This window comes from Myotis daubentonii, chromosome X (genome assembly GCF_963259705.1).
Source record: "Myotis daubentonii chromosome X, mMyoDau2.1, whole genome shotgun sequence".
NCBI lineage: Eukaryota > Metazoa > Chordata > Mammalia > Chiroptera > Vespertilionidae > Myotis > Myotis daubentonii.
In genome coordinates this window covers 25,897,260-25,916,926 of record NC_081861.1, presented here as the reverse complement: position 1 = coordinate 25,916,926, position 19,667 = coordinate 25,897,260, and the positions used below count along the sequence as shown (strand labels likewise).

The window sequence follows — 19,667 nt, the reverse complement described above, 5'->3', positions numbered from 1 at the left end:
CAAGCATTGGAATAGGTGCAGGAAGACCAGTGTTTTGAAATTCACATCTTGATGTCCCACAAGGGGAACTCTGCCAAATCTCTGATTAGCTGGAGAGAAGCATCAGAGGATTTGCTTACTGAACTTGTTGGTTGCCTGTGTTCATGGCTTGGTTAACAACTGGTGTCACCTCTATACTTCCACCAGTACATTTTGTGTTATTATAATGAAAAGAAAACTTGACTTTATCTGCAAAGTTTATTTCACAGAGCACACATTTATATGGAGGTATAACAGAGTGTTTCAATATGTAACATTCGTGCGGAAAAATATCAGAAATATTGTTAGGATGATTGTCTGCCTCCTATATAAAAGAACTAGCATTTGAAAATCGTTTTAAAATCTAATGGATCAAGCTCTAATCTGTAACAAAAGATATAGTACTCTGAATAGCAAAGAACTAAGAAACAAGAAAGAATAATTACTTCCTTTTACTAATCCAAGACTGGTGACTACAAAGAAACATGGGCCTATTTCAAATTATTTGTGATAAGCCAGAAAACTCACTAGCATTAGGACAACTAAATTGCACTCAAGTTTTAGTCAATAGTTTTTTGTTGTTTCTTTTTTAATCCTCACCTGAGGATATTTTTTCCATTGCTTGAGAGAGGGAGGGAGAGATTGAGAAACATTGATGTGAGAGAGATATATCAACTGGTTACTTCCTGCAGGTGTCCCGACCAGGGATGGGGTTCCAACTTGCAACCCAGGCATATGCCCTTGACCGGGAATCGAGTCTGCGATCCCTCTGGTGCTTGGGCTGATGCCCTAACCACTGAGCACCAGGCAGGGCAAGTTTTAGTCAATACTTTTAATCAGGACTCAATGCATTCCAGCAAATATACATCCTGTGTGTGTGCATGCATGTGTGCCTTTCTATCACAAGGACTAAAGAATAACACTGCTCCTGTACTCACTTGCAGCCACTGGTTAGAGAAAGGCAAGCAAATTTTGGTTCCATATCCCAAGTGTGGGTGTATACTGAAGGGCAGGACTGGAGGGTATAAACAGAAAAAGATTATATACACAGTAAACATTTAGAGGTATTAAACATATCCCACCAGACAACAGCCAAATACTGCTTTATGTACACAATAAAAATAATACATGTTTTTGCAGATAAACCCTAGTACGTACTCCAAAAGGAAATACTGATAAGAGAACAAAATATCCTAATTGTTCCAAGATCAGACCTTCTAGGACTCCTAGCATTTGGGGGCATCACTGCTTGTGTACTTAGCTGGCAAGGTTAAAAATAGACATATATAATGTTAACATATGCTTTACTCTATTTTGCAACCTTTGGTATTGGTATATTAGAAATAATCCAACATAGCTCTTGTGAGCAATCTTGAGTCCTTCACATAACCTATTATGTTCTCTACAAGATCAAACAGGATTTTTTGTTAAACAGAACAAATATTAATTTAAGATTTCAAACATGTACTGAGAGAATATTATTCTTTCAGTAGAGATTCTTTTAGAAATATAAGAGTTACTAGTTTATGAACACAGCTTCAATGCACACTCAAACACGTGTTGGCTGGAAAATACAATGAGATACGATGGAGATTTTTACAGGAAAACAACAACTTTTTACTAAGAACGCTTTCTTGTGGATTTCAAGATGACATAAGTGAGCGAGGATCTTCTTAGACTTGTTAAAATGACTTTTTGTTGTTTTCCCGTTTAGTTTTTTTCTTTGCTTGGTTCAAGTTGGAGGTGGAGTAATTTGGGGAGATGAGCCTAGAAGTTGAAACCCAGGGTGAAGGATTAATTCTCTTCTAGGCTGCATGAGGTTTACATGTCTGACCAGAGGGAAAAAGAAAAGAAAGAAAATTAGTAGAGAAGGTGCTGGTCTCACAGCAATTGGGCCCTGGCCTGCCTTCCTTCAGGGTGGGTCTAGTACCCTCAGTAGCCCCTTTGGAGTTGCTCTCAACATCCCCAACCCCCAAACAAGCCCATGCTGCCTCTCAACTTCAAAGAGAGCTTCTCAAGGAAAGGAAAACGAAGGTCTTTTGGTTTTGGAAACACAGGTTGAGAGGCAAATTCCACAGACCTCATAAATACTCTGCCCTAAATCATCTGCGTGCTGTAAAAGAGCCAGTGTGAAAAGAACCTACTTTGCATTATCTGGCAGGAAATGCAGGACATTAAATTAGAATCAAGTCATTTAATTTACTCTAAAAACTAACTCGATGGAAGAGTCTTCGGCATCAATGTAACTTTTAGATCCACCACTGTCTTCTCCCTCACCTCCCAAGTTACATGGTGCCAAAGTGGCCCTGGAACAGCATGAAGCAGGATTGCTCAAGGTCAATGGTCTTGGAAACAAAATGAAGATGGGATTAAAAAAAAAAAAAGCCTTACCTAATCAAGCAGAATCAGATTTTTCTATTTTTGCTTGGAGACTTTGGTGGAATGTTGTGGAACCTTTCAGATGGTGTTTTTGGCTATTAAGAAGGTTACTAGAAATGAGTGGATCTATCTTGCGAGTGCTATCTAGTATCTGGTCACAGAGACATTCCTGTGACACTGAATGTAAACTTTCGGATGGTACCATGGTATTGCTGGTTTCAACTATCTTTTCAGTTTCTGTTACTTGGCTGGTCATTCTTTTGATGGACAGCCTGGAAAGAAATGTTTTGGTTAGAATCTTGATTATCCCCAAGCCAGAGCTTCATCCTGAAAGCAACTTTATATTTTAATAAACTTTTAAGAAATGCCTTGGAAGTAAATGAACTTTCAGAATGATAAAATGGGAAGGCTGGAAGGGGCCCTGGAGATCGCAGAACACCCTGGTTTTCAAATTGTGTCCTTCAAAGTCCTAGGTTCCATGGGCATGCTAATGGAACAGTTAAGTGTGAAGGCTGCAGGAACCCTGTCCCTACTTCAAGATGATCCCGGACATGGCCAGTAAGATGAAGTGAGGACTAACGTGGGTTTTGTAGCTCCAGTGCTCTTTCCAAACCATCACTGTGTCTCTTAGCAGAGTGTTTCCATGGGCCTTGTAGGTTAATGTCTTTCAAGTAATCGCCCAAAGATCCTTCCTTTCTTGACTCTGTTCCCACTCTTCTGACCTAATCTGTGACCCTCAGTTTCCCCATATGTAAAATGAGGTCATTAATATCGAACTTAGAAGTGAAATGATAATTAAAACAGGTTATGTAAAATAACTGGCATACAGCAGTCACTCAATCCATGACTCCTTCCCTGATTTTATGAGACAACATTAACCAGTGTGAACAAATCACAGTTTGGAGTCAGATGTATCTGAGTGTGAATTTGGGCTCTGCCCTGGAACAGTGGGATGTTGGGCAAATAAGACCCATAATCTTTCCATGCCTCAGTTTCCTGATCTGTAAAGACGGGAATGCTAACACTACCCTACAAGACTGCTGTGCGGATTAGTTTGTTTCTGTAAGGTAAGTGCTTAAAATAGTGTTTGGTACAAGTTAAGAGCTCAGTCAATAATCTCATGTATCATTCTAAGAATGTCAATCATAATAACACCAAGTTTATTCTGAAAAGCTCGCTGAGTGACTAACCTGATACCCTTGGCCTGAGCCAAAGGGTCTTTCACTTTTTGTCTGACGTTTTTTATGTCATTTTTTAAAGATGCTCTTGTATTTGTACAGACTTCGTCAGAACTGACTTCTAAAGGCAGCAGCCTGGGGGTTCTCTTCACATTTCTAGAACTTTTCTTGAGTTTTATGGATGAATTCATGCCATTTGTAAAGGCTAGAAAAAAAAGAATAAGATTAAAACTAAAGCTTCAACAACAAAGACAAGAACAAAGGCTGTGATGTTGATAGGCTGGGGGAAGGGCCGACCATGTCTGATGGCAGGAAGAATCATGGGAGTATGCTGGAGAGGCAGGCCCAGCAGCCACCAAACTACTCTACTTTTCTCAAACATGATCCAGGCTGCTGCCCAGCACACCTGTCGGCACTGCCCTTAGAGCACAAAGGGGCCACCTTTAAGGAACTTGCCCTTTCTCCTTTGGCAGGAAACAATGCCAGGCCAGAGGATAGGACTTAACCATGCTTCTTACCCCTCCTTCTGATTACCCACCTACCCAATTCTGCCTCCATCTCTTATTTCAGTCTCACTTCCAATGCCACCTCCTGCCCTTTCCAGTGTCCTAAAGCAGACCCTATACCTACTTTGCTCCTACTGCTATGTCCTCATGCATTTTGCCAAACTTCTTTTAATGCAACCAGCTTGTGGCAGAATCGTTATTTGCTCATATGTCTGCCTCCCATTGGCTATGGTTCCTCAAGGTTAAGGGCCCTGCTCTTCATCTCTGTATCCCTGTACCTAGTAGAGGGCCTGACTTCTGGGATAAAGGGTGGACAGTGTTTTCTCAGATGCCAATTACTGTTGCCATAAAGTGGTTCCTACTCATAAGGGAACCAATAATACATTTTAGAGGGCACTCATAATCATGACATGATTTTAATTTTTCGCAATGACTTAGAAAGTAGTATTCCACCTGTGGTCAATCATAGATGCCGGCCGGAGGAGGCCCTGAGCTATGAAATGTTAGTAAACCTCATATTCAGCTGAGAAAGAGATGCCATCTACAGTCTTTTAGCACAACCTATAAAATAACAACAGACGCTGCAGCAGGAGCTAATATTTATTGAGAATTTACTATGTGTCAGGCATTATTCTCTTAGCATTACACGGATTATCTCATTGTAATCTCATGCTAACCCTAGAAGGACAATAGCTTCTCCTTTTTCAGACAGGAAAACTGAGCACACAGAGAGATTAAGTAACTTGCCCTTAGCCAAACAGCTCAGAAGCAGAGGAGTCCCTGGATGAACCTATGCAGTCTACCTCTTAAATAGTGACTAACAAAACTCAAAAGGTGCCCAGCGGTGTGGCTCAGTGGTTGAGCGGCCACCCATGAACAAGGAGGTCATGCCAGGGTTGTGGGCTTGATACCCAGCAGGGGACGTGAAGGATGCAGCCAATTGATATTTCTCTCTCATCCATGTTTCTCTCTCTCTCTCCCTCTTCCTTCTCCCCTCTCTCTAAAATCAATAAAAACATATACAAAAACAACAACAACAACTGCCCAACCATTGTGGCTCAGTGATTGAGCATCAACCTATGAACCAGGAGGTCACAGTTTGATTCCTGGTCAGGGCACATGGCTGGGTTGTGGGCTTGATCCCCAGTGTGAGGTATGCAGGAGGAAGCCAATCAATGATTCTCTCTCAACATTGATGCTTCTATCACTCTTTCATTCTCCCTTCCTCTCTGAAATCAATAAAAATACTAAAAAAATAACAACTCAAAAGCAACCAAACCTGATGGATGCAAGACATTAGAAGAATGTAAATCATCACTTTCTGGCTCATCCTCATCATCTGCCTCATCCTCATCATCTGCCTCATGCTCCTCGTATGTGTCACTGCTGGATGTTTGTGCATCCTATGATGAAAAAAGAAAATTATGGTTATATCTAAATATTCAATCATCCTGACATAGTTATTTCAAAGAAGACAGATTTCAAGGCTGGATTGATGGTTAATTTTCATCATTTCAAAGTAAAGATTTAAAAAATCTAAACTCTTTGGTCCCGAGAATCTACAGGAAATAGGACAGATGGCCCTAGTTTTGTCTTTAAGTTAGGGGAGGACACTCAAGAATGAAAGACTTCCCTGAGTGAGAGCCAACAGCCAAGGGCTTTGGGTTAGCATGCGGTGTCTTCCTGCTCTGAGTCCGAACTAAGCCAAGGTGGGGGCAACTGGTGAGTAGCTAAAAAAAGTTCTTGGCTGCTGCTGGAGGTAAAATTCTCAGACAAATGGGCTAAATGATCTTTGAGATGGTGACCCCCAGAACTTTTCAGAAATGATATTTCTATTCTAAGCTTTCATAATTATATCAACTGGTCAAATATAAAGAGACAAAACATTACTTTTATAGCACAGAGGGTAAACAGTATAGAATCTGGAAGCAAAAGGCCTTGAATGCATGTGATCCATCAAAAGACAGGACACTGAGGTAGGCAAATACTTGAGAGAGACCCCCAAAGCAGTAACCATACAGGAAGAAACTGGTAAATTTGAGTTCGTTCAAATTAATTTCTGTTGATCACAGGACATTATGAGAGTGCGAAGTAAACTACACCATGGGGGCTGATATCTGCAATACATTATATTCAAAGGGTTCATAACTAAGAGTAAAAAACTCTTAAAATCAAAAGGCAGGCAACCCAATAAAAACACGGGCAAAGGACTTGAAAAGGCAGTTCTCGCCCTGCCTAATGTGGTTCAGATGGTTGGAGCATTGTCCCATACACCAAAGAGTTGCAGGTTAGATTCCTGATTGGGGCAGGTATGGGGAGCAGTGGATCAATGTTTATCTCTTCTCTCTCTCTCTCTCTCTCTCTCTCTCTCTCTCTCTCTCTCTCCCTCTCTCTAGAAATATCAATAAAAAAAGAAAAAGGCACTTCACAAAACCAAATATCCAAATGGCCAATAAGCATATGTAAACCCATTAGTCATCAAAAAAATATTGATAAATTCAACAATGTAAAAATGAAGACATTAAGAAAAGACAGCCATAAAGTGAGAGAAGTTATCTGTAATACATATAACCAAGAAAGAAGTAGAATCTAGAACATTTACAGAACTATAAATTAGTAAGAAAAAGACAAATTAGCCCAAAAGTTCTGGGCAAAAGACCTAAATAAGCATTTTCACACAAGAAAAAAAAACATGGAAGATAACTAAAGATCTAAGAAATATGCTCAATTGTTTTAATATCAAGAAAAATGCAATGTGATGCTTTATTTCATTACCACCAAAATGGCAAAACTTAAAAAGAATGTGAGCTCTACCAATGTGGCACATTGAGCATCAACCTATGAACCAGGAGCTCATGGTTCGATTCCCACTCAGGGCACATGCCTGGGTTGCGGGCTCAATCCCCAGTAGGGGGCATGCAGGAGGCAGACGATCAATGATTCTTCCTCATCATTGATGTTTCTATCTCTCTCCATCTCCCTTCCTCTCTCATAAATCAATAAAAAACATTAAAAAAAGAATGTGAAGCAACAGGAATTTGTATATACTGCCAGTAGGAGCATGGAGACTACCTTTGAGGTGTCCGAATCTGTCTTTCTTGTCCGCTTCATAATTTCCTCAATTCTCTATTTAAAGGAAAATAAAATTTCAAACATGAAAACAGATTAAATGCAAAAGAGTGGTGATTACTCCCATTTTCCAGAAGTGGGTAATATCAATGACTGCTCCAAAGCCACACACTTAACCAACACAAGACGTTGGATGGCAGTTGATTCCTTCCTCCAGTCCTGGTCTCAGTGGCCTTGAGTGGTGATAACTGTACTTGTTTTGGCAACACAGAAATCCAAATGATTCCTCACTCCTAATTTTGCAGACTTTGAAATGCATTACTTAGATTGAGCACATACTACTACAAACCAATTAGAACTTTTAAACACAACTGTAATCTGAACAGGCCCTGACTGAGGCCGATGTTAATGACAAGAATGTACCCCAACGATGCGACACTGTCAGAGCTTTTGTTACTAGAAAGAGAACACACATAGGAGAGCTAAGATTTTTTTCCCCAGTATACACTTCTTTTCCTGTAAGTGAGGAGAGATGCAGCTCTCTGGCCTCCTCAAGGTGATGGATCTGACAGAGGCTTGCAGCACCTCAGCCAGGACTGTAGCCCTTCCTTGCTCCCAGATGTGGCACATGAGTTACACAAAGTGAGCTCCTACTATACAAAAAGCCTGCACCTTGGCCTCTCAGAGACCTGCACTTTCTAGCCCAGGTAGAAGAAAACCTTATTTCTACCAACCCATACCATGACCTGAGTAATTCTGTTTAAAGGAGCTTTGTTCCCAAAGGTTTGCTGTAATGGCCACCACTGGTCAATGAGGGATGGGTGTGGTCAATAAAAGGAGACCCTTGTAGGTAGGAGAGGTCAGATCCTTGGCTAAGGAAGAAAAGAGTAGAATGGGAAAACAACCATTGTCACTAATTTGTGATTTTCATATCATGTGCCCAACACTGTTTTCTAAACAAAGAATCAAACCCTCAAAACAAAGACAGAGAGAGAGAGAGAGAGAGAGAGAGAGAGAGAGAGAGAGAGAGAGATTACCTTTTTTCTTTCTAATCTTTCTTGTAAATTCGGCAACATAATTTTTTCCTGCTCCTTCTTGAATTTGTCGGCCTCCTCCTTAGCTTTTATTTCAGCGTCTCCTTTCTAGGAAAGTTATATAAAAATGTTTCACCTCAATATATCTGAATTACACCAGAAAACACTAGTTTAAAAAGTTAAATGTTATCCAGCTAAAATAACGTAATCTTTTGATTGAGAGTACCTATAACATATACGGAATGGCTGTTTCTAAAGCATTAGCTAAAATGTATAAAACTAGGCTATTATCTTGAAGATTTAGAAGACATGTATTACCCCCCTCCAGGACCTCAGGGCTATCATTAGTAGTGGTTATCAAACCACTACAGTTTCAAAGTATGTAATTGTGCAGCTATTAACATTAACACAGCAACAGGAATCATGTGCTACCTTCTCCAGGAATGCAAGTGCATATAATCATTTATGTGACATCTAACTGATTTTGATGACTGATACACTAAAAGTGGAATGTAAAATAGGTTATTGAAACTGAGCTGAGTTTGGGGAATTATTTACCTGGTAATTTGAATTTACATGGGTGAGGCATTCTTATTGGTAAATTTGATGACTTTAAACTTTTAGAGGTATTCATAATTTTTATCTTTTCTGTTGGGGGGATGTGGAGTACAATCGTGTCACCACAGAATGCAGGATTGGGAAAATTCACATAGGACGTTTAATCTGTTTGGATTCCTGAAACCAAGCTGCAATATTGTTTACGTAGACAAACTAAAGGACTGTTAATCTTTAATTTGCTGCTTTCTGCTTTTGTTACTTTTGGTAAACATTCTTGGATTTTGCCAAGGGTGGCTGAGAATGACTTATAGCGATGTGGGATGTTAGCTAGACTGTAATGTAAAAATGCAGCCAAAGGAGGTGGCATCCTTGGAGAAGCAGGTTTTTGCTTTGGGTTTCAACTGAATTTTATAACCTAGTTCTCATCCCCTGATAAAGTGCAGACCTGTAATAAAACTTGCTGGCTTTCTCGATGCTGACGTCCGTTTTTCTTTTTTATTGCCTTTTGTTGCTGACCATGGTCAAATTTGGAGAATCTTTCTTGGCCGTCAAATGCTTTCTTTTTCACATCTTTCTCTTTCCTGATGACACAAATATTTAAATAACTCTTAGTATTTATCTTGGTCTCTATCATACATGGCTTGCAGTAGGTATAATTTACATTTATAACAGATTCACTACATTTTGTGTGTTGTTACTCCACAAGATATGCACAATTTCAACCTTTTAAAATGGAGAAAACTAGCCCTTGGGAGTAGAACTATCAAGTGGTGGGCTACTTTTCATCTTAAAACATGGGGAGGGGGGGAGAAGGGAGAATATCACTTCTTATACATGGGACTCTCCACTTATACATGCTCGTACCCAATATCACATGGGGATGTGATTGGGATAATTTACAGGAAGGTCTGGTGGTGCCTAGAGGAAGAAAACCCAATCAACAAAGACCAGTACTGAGTGCTTTTAAAATGCGAAATCAGCCTTGGCAAGTTTGGCTAAATTGGTTGGGCATCATCAGTGTATTAAAAGGTTGCCTGTTGTTTGCCAAAACAGGTTTGGCTCAGTGGATAGAGCGTCGGCCTTCGGACTGAGGGGTCCCAGGTTCGATTCCGGTCAAGGGCATGTACCTGGGTTGCGGGCACATCCCCAGTGGGAGATGTGCAGGAGGCGGCTGATCGATGTTTCTCTCCCATCGATGTTTCTAACTCTCTATCTCTCTCCCTTCCTCTCTGTAAAAAATCAATAAAATATATTTAAAAAAATAAATAAAATAAAAGGTTGCCTGTTTGGATTCCAAGTCACGACATATGCCCAGATTTCAGGCTAGATCCCCAGTAGGGCAAGTGCAAGAGGCAGCCAATCAATGTTTTACTCTCACATCAGTGTTTCTCTCCCCCCCCCCCTCAAAAAAAAAATCAATTAAAAAGCCCTGGCCAGTTTTGCTCAGTGGATAGAGCATCGGTCTGTGGACTGAAGGGTCCCGAGTTCAATTCCATTCAAGGGCATGTACCTCGGTTGCAGGCTCGATCCCTGGCCCCTAGTGATTGTATTAAAAAACACTTAATACATAAAACCAGTCAGGCAGTGACATTTCAGGGCCCTAACTGGAATGTCCTTAAGGTGGAGGATCAAGAAACCTTTCGATCAAATTAGAATGCACACAACTTACATGAGATCTACTAATCACAGGAAATCCTTCCAGCAATGACTAATGAAATTGAGATGTCCCAAAGTCACTGGAAACCACCCTTAATAAAACACAAAAAAGTATACTTTCTAGGTTTACAAATTCTAAAGTTGCAAGACCTCTGAAAAAAGATAGGGGCTGACACAAGTGGATGCCAACAGAAACTGCTGAGATCTGGGATCCTGACATGAGTTTTAGTCTCTCTTTTAAAAAAAATGTATTTTATTGATTTAGAAAGGAAGGGAGAGGGAGTGAGAGATAGAAACACTAATAATGAGAGAGAATCCTTGATCAGCTGCCTCCTGCACGTCCCACACTGGGTATTGAACCCGCAACCTGGGCATGTGCCCTGACCAGGAATTGAACTGTGACCTCCAGGTTATAGGTTGCCGCTCAACCACTGAGCAACGCTGGCCGGATGAGTTTTGGTTTCTTTATGCATCTCCATACCACACCTTCAAGGTTCATGATGCATGAAGACGAAAGAGGCCTATACCATTCATCTACACATCAGTGTCCTCTCTCTGCTTGACATGCTTCCCACAGTCATTTCTGATTCATGTCGAAGAAAAAGTCAATCACTCTTTGAGAATTTATAATACATCTAACTTGATAAGTTTTGACTTTCAAACTTTAGGCCCAGGCAAGATTATAGCACAGAAAGGATGATATTGTACTTACCTTTGCTCCATTTGTTTTTGTAGTTTTTCTTCTTTTTCTTTGTGTTCACGAGCAGGGCGTTGTTTCGTTGACAAAATTTTTGTTTTCTCCTCAGCATTCATAATCCCTTGTGTGCTTTTATTACCAGACTCTAAATTAACATGTGAAACAGTTAGTTTAGGGAAGTTACTGCCTCTCATTCCAATAAAGAGATGCAAGACAACCAATAATATAAAAAATGAACAATATGTATATAGTCTAAAATGTATAAAAAGCAATCTATAATTGACTATAGAACAGATTTTGTTCAAAATCCCACTCCTCCAATAACACAAGTAGCATTTTGTTTCTTTTTAACAACTACTTGTTCCAAAATGAAATAATGAGCTGCTCCCTCCTACTTTGGTTTAGCTGTTTTGAGGTAACTTACTAAGTTGATCCTATGGAAAAAAGATTTGTACTTAATATAGATGTACACAAGATTATATTCAATCTAAATGAAGTATATAAATATTAAATACTTGACTTAACAAAAATATATCCAGCATACATTTTAAAATTTGTTCATCATTTTTACTAAATAATTACTGTGAAGCTAACCATTGATACTAGTGTGTTATGATAGTTGGTTGATCATAAACTGGCTAACTGTAGATAACCAAAGAAACCAAGACTATCAGTAACAAAGCGACTGCATGAAGGCATATGATAATATTTTAGACCATGTGACTAATTTCTTCATTTTAAATAAACGTATGAAAATGAGGGTCATAAGACATCTAGCACAAATAATTTATAATAAAAAGTTTATTCCTGTTCTAAATAATTCACTGTGGAATTCCTTCATAAAGCAAAATTCCCCAGTATATTTAAAAGTAAGCAATATCCTTGAATATTAAGAACACATGTGACAGGTAAAAATACCAATTTGGTACTTTTAGGAACCCAACTACATCCCAGACACCTTATGGCCTATGCACAGCAACTGACCTACAGCTTCTAATAGAAACCCATTCAGCCATTCATAGAACCATCCACTACCAGAGCTGGAAGGGACTGCAGGGATTACCTAGAAATACACTCATCCAAGAAGTACTTTTAACATCAGTTCTAAAAATAGATTTTCCAAAACAATTAAAGGGTGGGTAAAGTAGCTCTCACAAAAAAAGTAAGCAGTGTGCCAGTGATTGGCAAGATTCTCTTTATCTAAAAGAAAGCTCGCTCCTTAAATTTCTCTGAATTGGAAAATAAAATAGAGCTGACCATTCCCATACCTGCCAAAATATAAACTCAGTGAAGAAACTTACCGCCAGAGGTCATATGCTTTTGGTTCATGGCCTCAGAGCTTTTAGTGGTTTTTTTAGAAGCCCGTTTTTTTTTCCTTCTGATCGTACCTGATACCTTTTTTGTATGTTGGGTATGCTTAACAGGAATTATTTTACAGGGAACAGAAGATTGTTCTGATTGTTTTGACACAACCGGTGAAACCGATGGTGGGCAATTCTTTTGGATTTGCCTAATAAGAAAAATCAATAGTTAATGGGGGAAGTCTGATATGATTTTGTAATTAACATGTGCCAATTAATTCTTAGTGTACTATTTCATAAAATATATTATGAGATCATGTTATTTTATAATAGATGAAGGTAAGCCCTTTGTCTATTAAAACGTTTTTCTAAATATTTATATTACCATGTATACTACATTATTTCAATTATGAAATACTGATGTAAAATTTATCCTGGTAAAACACATATCAGGAACAGTTGCAAATAGCTACTTACTTAACACTTATGGGAGAGGGTGAACCCCATACGCTTGCAGAAGATGGCCATTTAGACAATGGCGTATGTGTCGATGTGCGCTTCTTGTTTACAAGGTTTGATTTCTGAACAGATCAATATAATCAGATAAGAAATTATTAGCAATAACTTTCTTCAGCTGGCTTTTCTTTTTAAGAGAAAAATATTCTGAATAATACACAATGTTAGCTCCAAAAATGCCTAATTTTCCTTACATGCATAAGAATTAGCTATAGAGATACGTTCTTCCAGAATAACAATACACAATTCAAGTCCATAGAAATAATTAATTTAAAAGAAATATTTTACTTCAAAACCCAATTCTATTTCTAAATCCTAATTGAAAGTTTACAATATTTCTCAAAAAATTTTTCTTCAGAGTTTAGAAGCATAGTTCATATAAATTCATACATCTTTCCCCTTCTACTGAAAACTAGTATTTCAGCTTTGGGATATACTGGTACAATGAATATCAGAATTTTAAATCATTAAACAAAGTTATCCTATTTTATTAATTTTATTGCTGAATGTTATAAATAAGTTGTTTTTATTGGGAAACCTGACCTATCAAATAATCTATACAATTAAATAAACAGATTTTTAATAGATTAGTCAGTAAAGGTACTTGACAAACCTGTGGAGTGTCTCTCACGTTCATCTCAGGGCATGACTTGGACTCGGGGGATGCTTCCACATTGGCTTTAGGGGGCACGTCCATGCTCTCTTCGAGGACGGTTTCCAAGCTTTCTTCAGGAATCATTTCCATGTTCACCTTGTGGAACATTTCCATGCGTGCCTCAGATTTTTCTAAGCTCACCTCTGGGGATGAGTCCAAGCTCACCTCAGAGGACGAGTCCATGCTCACCTCAGGAGATGGATCCACGCTCATGAGGGACATGTCCTCGCTTCCCTCAGGTGATGTTTCCAAGCTCTCAAAAAGTGGTTTCTCATTCATCCTGGGGAATGCTCCCATGCTCACGGCAGGGGCTGCTTCCATGCTCACCCTGAATGGTGCTTCCACACTCACCTCAGGAGCCACTTCCACACTCACCTCAGGAGCCACTTCCACACTCACCTCCGGGGCTGCTTCCATACTCCTCTTGGGGGCTGCTTCCACACTCACCTCGGGGGGTGTTTCCAGGTTCACCCTGAGGAATGTTTCTACTTTCTCCTGGAAGGGTACTGCCACTGTTGACTTGCAAAGTACCATGGTATTCTTCAATTCATCATTGCTATGGCTAAGCAAGGGCATGTTTGTAGACCGTACTACAGGGCTGTGGATGTCTATGGGTGAATGAGAGAAAATGAAATTCCAGTTAGAAATATGACAAGACAGAAATGTACCATGAAACAGTATAAGAGCAGGAAAAGAGAAGAGAGAGACTGTGTTTATTAGGAAATGACAAGGATTACACATAACACAGAAGTGTTTAGTGAAATTAATCACAGGACAAAAGCATGGCAAAATTGGTCAACTTCATAAGCACCACCACCAATAGAATCACTGTGAAAGCAATAATCTGCTACAGATAAATATAAGATGCTTCTCCAAAGTTGATGTTTGCAAGAGCCATTTTAATCACACTATAATTCAGAATGATTTTCATAGAAAATTATAAGATTTTCAACACTTTTTAAAAGTAATCTAAACAATTTCACCAGGGCCAGAGAACTGTTTCAAATGATTATGTAAGACATACATGATTGTTTTAGAATAGAATAAAAAAAGAGCATTTTTTCTCTTCCATATTAAAAATTGTACATTTGCAACAACATGGATGGATCCTGAGTATCATGCTAAGCGAAATAAGTCAGACATAAAAGAACAAAAACCATATGCTTTCACTTACATGTGGAATGTAAAACAAAATGCAACAAATGAACAAACACGCAAACGAAAAAACTCATTGACACGGACAACAGTATGGTGGTGGTTACTAGAGGGGAAGGGAAGTTGAGGAGGGTAAAGGGGGTCAAATATATGGTGACCGAAGGAGACTAAACTTTGGGTGGTCAGCACACAATGCAATGTACAGATGATGTTTTAATAGAATTGTATATTTGAAACTTATTAACCAATGTCACCCCAATAAATTTAATTTTTAAAAACTGTAATAATATATTAATCAGAATGGGCTGGACCTCCAAGGTCTCTTCCAGTTTGTTTTCTTTTCCCCTTTTTTGTTTATCTTTTTTTTCTCTTCCAGTTTTAACAATCTAAATATTTTTTGCCTAATAAATGGACAAAAATGATAATACTTGTTACCAATTTTGGGAATGGGGCCACTTCATAAACTGCTGGTGGGAGTATGGCTTTGCATATGTTCCATGAAGGGCACATATCATTTTGGCAATAATATATCAAAAGCCATTTTTAAAAGTACACATTCTTTGTCCCAGCAAGTTCACTTCTAGGTTTATCCTTAGGAAAAAAATCAAATAAGTGAAAATGCATTTACAAGATTATTTATAATAGCATTTGTTATAATGCTGAAACTACTTAAAATATAATCCAAATATTCAACAGGAAATTTGGACTATACTAAGACAGTCATTAACAGTAATAATATGCTATTTTTGGACATAAAAACAACATATATTGAATTTAAACAAAAACAAGTTATGCCCTGGACAGTGTGGCTCAGTTGGTTGGAACATCGTCCTGTGGACCACAGGGTTGCAGGTTCTATTCCTGGATAGGGTACATGCCCAGGTTGTGGGTGCATACGGGAGGTGACTGATTGATGTTTTTCTCTCCCCTTCTCCCTTCCTCTCTCTCTCAAAAAAATAAAGCAGGTTATGATCCCATTTTGTGGGGGGGAAAAAACAAACACAAAGAAAAATATGCAGTAAACATTTTTTAAAAAGATATTTGATGGTGGCTTTCTTAAGACATGATAAATTTGTCACATTATTTTTAAATATGGGCAGAAAATTTTTATGTGATCTTATCCTATATAATAAAAGCCTAATATGCAAATCGGCTGAACAGTAGAATGACCAGTCGCTATGATACATACTGACCACCAGGGGAAAGATGCTCAACACAGGAGCTGCCCCCAGCCTGCAGGCCCCAGGCCAGCCAAGGTGGGTGCCAGCAGGGGCCCCCCAATCGCCTCGCCAGTTGCCCTGCAGAGGGAGGTGACTGGCAGCAGTAGTGGGGGGGCAGGGCCAGTGAGCGGGCGGCGCCAGGCCAGCCAAGGCGGGTGCCAGTGGGGGCCCCCAATCGCCTCGCCAATCACCTCAAAGATCAGCCCTGATCGCCAGCCAGGCCTAGGGACCCTACCCATGCACGAATTTTGCGCACTGGGCCTCTAGTCAAATAATAAAAATAGAACAAATTACTGAAGATTAACTTAGTCCCTCACTTTTGCTAAAGAAAGCATTAAATTTTTTAAAAATTGATTTTTAGAGAGAGAGAAGTCGATTGGTTGCCTCCCATATATGCCCTGACCAGGGATTGAACCCACAACCTGGGTATATGTGCCCTGACCAGAATCGAACCTCCCACCTTTTGGTGTACTGGAGGATGTCCCAACCAAGAGAGCCACCTGGCCAGGCAGGGCTGGTGGAGCAAGCATTTTATTTACATATCCACATGCGCCAACAGTTTGTGTTACATAACATATAGTAAGTATAATAACTTAATTTCTATTAGCTATAGAAATTTAAGACAAAATGTTGAATTTTTTTGATGGGAATAATATATTAAACAATGTGGTTCAGTGGTTGGGCGTGGACCTATGAACTGGGAGGTTGTGGTTCGATTCCAGATCAGGGCACGTGCTCGGGTTGGGCAGGAGGCACGGACGAGTGGTGATACTTTCTCATCATTGATGTTTCTACCTCTCTCCTTCTCCCTTCCTCTCTAAAATCAAAAGAATTATTTAAAAAAATGAAATTAGAAATAGCTTACAACAGATTGAAGGGAGAATGGCAGAAAATAATCTGACAGACATATAAATAGATATAAACAAAGTCAGGAATTCAAAACTAAAGAAGTAAATATGCAGTACTAGAAAGTGAGAGCATTTTGATTTTATGAATCAAATGAATATTGACTGAAAAATATCAAAGGGGTGGGATATATTCTGGAAATTTAAAAATGGAGAAAAAGGGGAAAACAAATGATGGGAACAATGTGTTAGAGCTCTCCATTACTGAGGATGTCTAACTACCCACAGGCATATCTAACACTATATGTGACCTATAAATGAGAAAATTCCCATAACCCTGAAGACTTATTTTAGCAACAATCTTTATGTTCTTAGTTAAAAGCCAAAGAGCAGGTCAATATTATTATTTCATATTTTAGGAATAAAAGGAGGGTAGAGTAGGAAACTTCCTACCTTCATATTAAGTTTTTCTATACTACCACTTCTAGGAATATATCCCAAGAAAACAGAAACACCAATCACCCTTATGTTCATAGCAGCACAATTTACCATAGCTAAGATTTGCAAACAGCCTAAATGTCCATCAGCAGATGGATGGATTAGAAAACTGTGATACATCTACACAATGGAATACTGTGCTGCTGTAAAAAAGAAGGAATTCTTACCATTTGCAACAGCATGGATGGAACTGGAGAGCATTATGCTAAGTGAAATAAGCCAGTCAGTGAAAGATAAATACCATATGATCTCACTCATTTATGGAATACAAAGAACATTATAAACTGTTGAACAAAAATAGATGGAGGCAAAGAAGCATCGAACAGACTCATAAAAGCACAACCAATAGATGCAAGACACTGGGAGAGGAATGAGGGCAAGTGCCAGGGGATAGGGGAGGCTGGGGGGAGGTCAGTGGGGGAAAAAAGTAGACATATGTACTACTATTTGTAATACCTTAAACAATAAAAAAAATAAAATCCAGTACTTTTTATAGTATTGTGACACATTTAAGCAAGGTCAAGAAAACCATAGAGCTTTGTAATTTATTCACCAACAAAATTACCTATCTCATCCTATAAATTACCTATTATCCAGATAACTACTCTACAATGCTAGATGTCATAAAATAAATAGGCAATATAAACTGTTGGGTAAAATCACTCATTTGGAAACTACTGATTCAAATTATTTTCATGCCTTATTGCAACAAATTAAGTGATAAAACCTACTCTTTAAGTGCAAATATTAACACTTTCCAGCTTTCTACCCTATACCTGTTACCTAGAGTATCTTTTCCAGGGATTGATAATGAAGCAACACTTTTGCTCCTGGCTAGTGATGCTTTGGTTGGGGCCATCAGGCGCATGATTAAATCATTCTCCCAAAGATTGGTGTACAGTTGCTGAACTAAATGATGAGAACAAATAAAAAGGATTCAATTTGAAGCCTCACAAACAAATGCCAAGCAAAAAAGAACAATGTGAACTGCTGCAAACAACTTTTTTAGCCAAAAAGTAGAGGCAATGAGAACACACACATAAGAGTGAAACACTCCACCTGACCAGACTACACTGTTAGGGAAGAGAGTACCTGAATAAAGGGGCAAAGGCCCCAGCATACCACAGCAATGCCAATGAAGGAATCCAGGCAATGTATTTAACAGACTACAACAGATGGAGTCTTTATGGAGAAACTCACATATGGAGAAAAATGTTGTACATGACAAAACAACTTTGCTAATAATCATACTACTCAAGTCCATTGGCAAAAGCTCCAAGGTATTAACAGAATTATTCTGCAATAAATTTTTATTCTCATAAGGATCGCTGTGACAATGGCATTTGACCTGAATCAATGAAGTGAATAGTGTTCAGTAAGTGAATGGTTCGGTATGAAACAAAAAGCAACAATCATGTTGGACAGGAAAAAGTTAGAGGGAAAAGTATGAGAAAGAAACTACTTTAAATAAAGAAGTATTTCGGTAATAACTGTGATATCTTGCATGCAATAATCAGTGGGGAAAACATTCACAAAGGAAGGACGTGGGATAACAGAACAAAGCTTTGAAGTTCAAAATATGGCTGGTAATTTAGAACTTCTAAATGCAAATTGATGAAATGCTTAAAGAAAATCAAGTTCTCCAGTACAAAAGTACCTCTTCCAACATCTGACATCTACTTTGTCAGCTTCATTAAAGACATCTTGCTCAGATAATGGCAGAATTATGTATTTCATTTAAAGACAGGTTCTCCTAGCTTCGGCCAAATGAACATGGCACCACAGTACATTTTTCAGTTGAAGAAGGGAAATTTTGACTTCTACTTTTAGGAATGACTTTGCAAGCAACTGAATATTGCCACAAATATATCTCTTTTAAACCACTAAGATTGGTACTTAGAAATAACTACTTACCTGATTTTCTTTCTACTTGTTCAGCTTCTGTAGGGTAATGTAGTTTGCTACATTTTTTATTTAAAGACTAGAGGCCTGGTGCACGAAATTCATGCACTGGGAGCAGGGGGCCTGCACCCCCTCGCAGTCCGGGAGCCTTGACAGACATCCCTCTCACAGTCTGGGAGCCCTCACACCTTACCGCCTGCCTGCTCACTGCTCCTTACCGACAGCTTGCTGCTCCTTTGTGCTGCCTCGGAGGCCAGGAGCGGCTAGTGTCACCACCTCTGCGCTTGCCAGCCGTGAGCCCAGCTTCTGGTGGAGCAGTGCTCCCCCTGTGGTAGCATACTGACCACCAGCGGGCAGCTCCTGCGTTAAGAGTCTGCTCCCTGGTGGTCAGTGCGCATCATAGCGACCAGTCATTCTGCCATAACAGTCGCTGGGCTTTTATTATATAGATAAGCACCCTTTCTTCTGGAGATCAAGGGC

General features: G+C 39.1%; 1 protein-coding gene across 2 annotated transcripts in view; it reads right to left on the bottom strand.

The window, feature by feature from the left end:
• Window positions 1-1,105: 1,105 nt before the first annotated feature.
• MAP7D3 (MAP7 domain containing 3) overlaps window positions 1,106-19,667 on the bottom strand; it is a 34,064-nt gene continuing 15,502 nt past the window's right edge. Inside the window, exons 6-17 of one of the 2 annotated variants that reach the window (XM_059678460.1) lie at window positions 18,069-18,194; window positions 13,526-14,175; window positions 12,874-12,977; window positions 12,397-12,605; window positions 11,111-11,240; window positions 9,188-9,323; window positions 8,188-8,292; window positions 7,154-7,207; window positions 5,361-5,484; window positions 3,588-3,780; window positions 2,410-2,669; window positions 1,106-1,847 (exon numbers count right to left, since the gene is read on the bottom strand). In XM_059678460.1, the coding sequence (XP_059534443.1) occupies window positions 2,414-2,669; window positions 3,588-3,780; window positions 5,361-5,484; window positions 7,154-7,207; window positions 8,188-8,292; window positions 9,188-9,323; window positions 11,111-11,240; window positions 12,397-12,605; window positions 12,874-12,977; window positions 13,526-14,175; window positions 18,069-18,194 (2,087 nt within the window). In that variant the 3' untranslated portion in view covers window positions 1,106-1,847; window positions 2,410-2,413. The remainder of the gene's footprint in view (window positions 1,848-2,409; window positions 2,670-3,587; window positions 3,781-5,360; window positions 5,485-7,153; window positions 7,208-8,187; window positions 8,293-9,187; window positions 9,324-11,110; window positions 11,241-12,396; window positions 12,606-12,873; window positions 12,978-13,525; window positions 14,176-18,068; window positions 18,195-19,667) is intronic. The other variant, XM_059678461.1, reaches the window with a different exon arrangement.